At 45.0% G+C, this 1,138-nt stretch overlaps 1 protein-coding gene across 1 annotated transcript in view; it reads left to right on the top strand.

Moving 5' to 3' along the window:
* LOC101849915 (carbonic anhydrase 7) overlaps positions 1-1,138 on the top strand; it is a gene marked incomplete in the record, with an annotated part of 45,935 nt that overhangs the window by 36,215 nt on the left and 8,582 nt on the right. The window contains 1 exon segment of the mRNA XM_005095244.3: positions 932-1,024. Coding sequence (XP_005095301.2) covers positions 932-1,024 — 93 coding nt within the window.

Here is a 1,138-nt window from a genome sequence, read left to right as displayed (position 1 = left end):
TTGGTGGTCTAAAATCGATAAGAGTAGGCTTCGGCCGCCACCCGGGCAAAATTCAAAATTTCCTACCAACTGGAAATATTAGATGTGTCCCGCGCGCTCATATGACCTTATGCAGTTGCGAGCGCCGTAAAACACTTTACAAAAACGAAACAAACAAACTCCCTTTGTAAGACCTGGCAACAACAAACTTTCTGAAAGCACCCTTGTGCAAGGCATCAAACTACAGACACTGCAAAAAGTGACTCTAACAAATTGCCACTGGCGTAGGAAACCGAGTGGTTAGGCTACCGTACCCGTAATCGTGAGATTGTGGGTTAGGGGGTTCAAGCCTCATCTCGGTCCGACGTTGTATCCTGGGGAAAGGCACTTTACTCGAATTTCCCACCTGGCCCAGTCCTGTCGGAGATAGACGTTAAACTTGGAGGCCCCAGTTCTTAAATAAAAGTGTTGACAGGGGCATTAAATCTGTGTAATTTTTAAAACCAATTGCTGGTTGCTAGAAGTGTCCTCTCTGCCTTGTGAGCTTCTGAGGTTGACGTGCAACGACCTGCCATTCCCTTCATTTGTCATCTGCTCTTATGTACTGTTCCAACGACTGAGCTATTCAAAACTTTACATTGTCTGTACATAGTAGTCTCTGCCTTCCTACTGCCTTTGTTTCTTCTAGTTTACCTTCTAGTAATTTTTTGAAAGGTGTAAGCTAACTGCTTATATGATCCATGATCGCCCACGCCAGTCGACAATGCTCCGATTGATGATGATATGCTAATTGCCTCAAAATATTTGGACTCTCAAAGTTCTTTATTTCCAAAAAGTAGTAATATTTTTTCTTTACCTTTGTTTCCTCATCCCCGCCCACTCCCCCTATAATCTCCCGCCTTCCTCCCCTCTCCATCCCGCATTACCTCAACCCTCCTCTCTGGGTCCCCAGATGCATATCGTCCACCACCAGGACAATCTGGACAACAGCAGCTCTGCCGCGTCACACCCATACGGTCTGGCCGTCCTCGGCTACTTGTTCAAGGTAAGCATATCCGTTATTGGCCAGCATCAGTAGCTATAGTAACAATATGCAAAAGAAGTTACATCATCATCATCATCATCATCATCATCATCATCATCATCATCATCATCATCA

The sequence above is a fragment of the Aplysia californica genome, unplaced genomic scaffold (assembly GCF_000002075.1).
Source record: "Aplysia californica isolate F4 #8 unplaced genomic scaffold, AplCal3.0 scaffold00098, whole genome shotgun sequence".
NCBI lineage: Eukaryota > Metazoa > Mollusca > Gastropoda > Aplysiida > Aplysiidae > Aplysia > Aplysia californica.
Note: the sequence above shows the minus strand (reverse complement) of the source record. Positions and strands in the feature narration are given on the sequence as shown.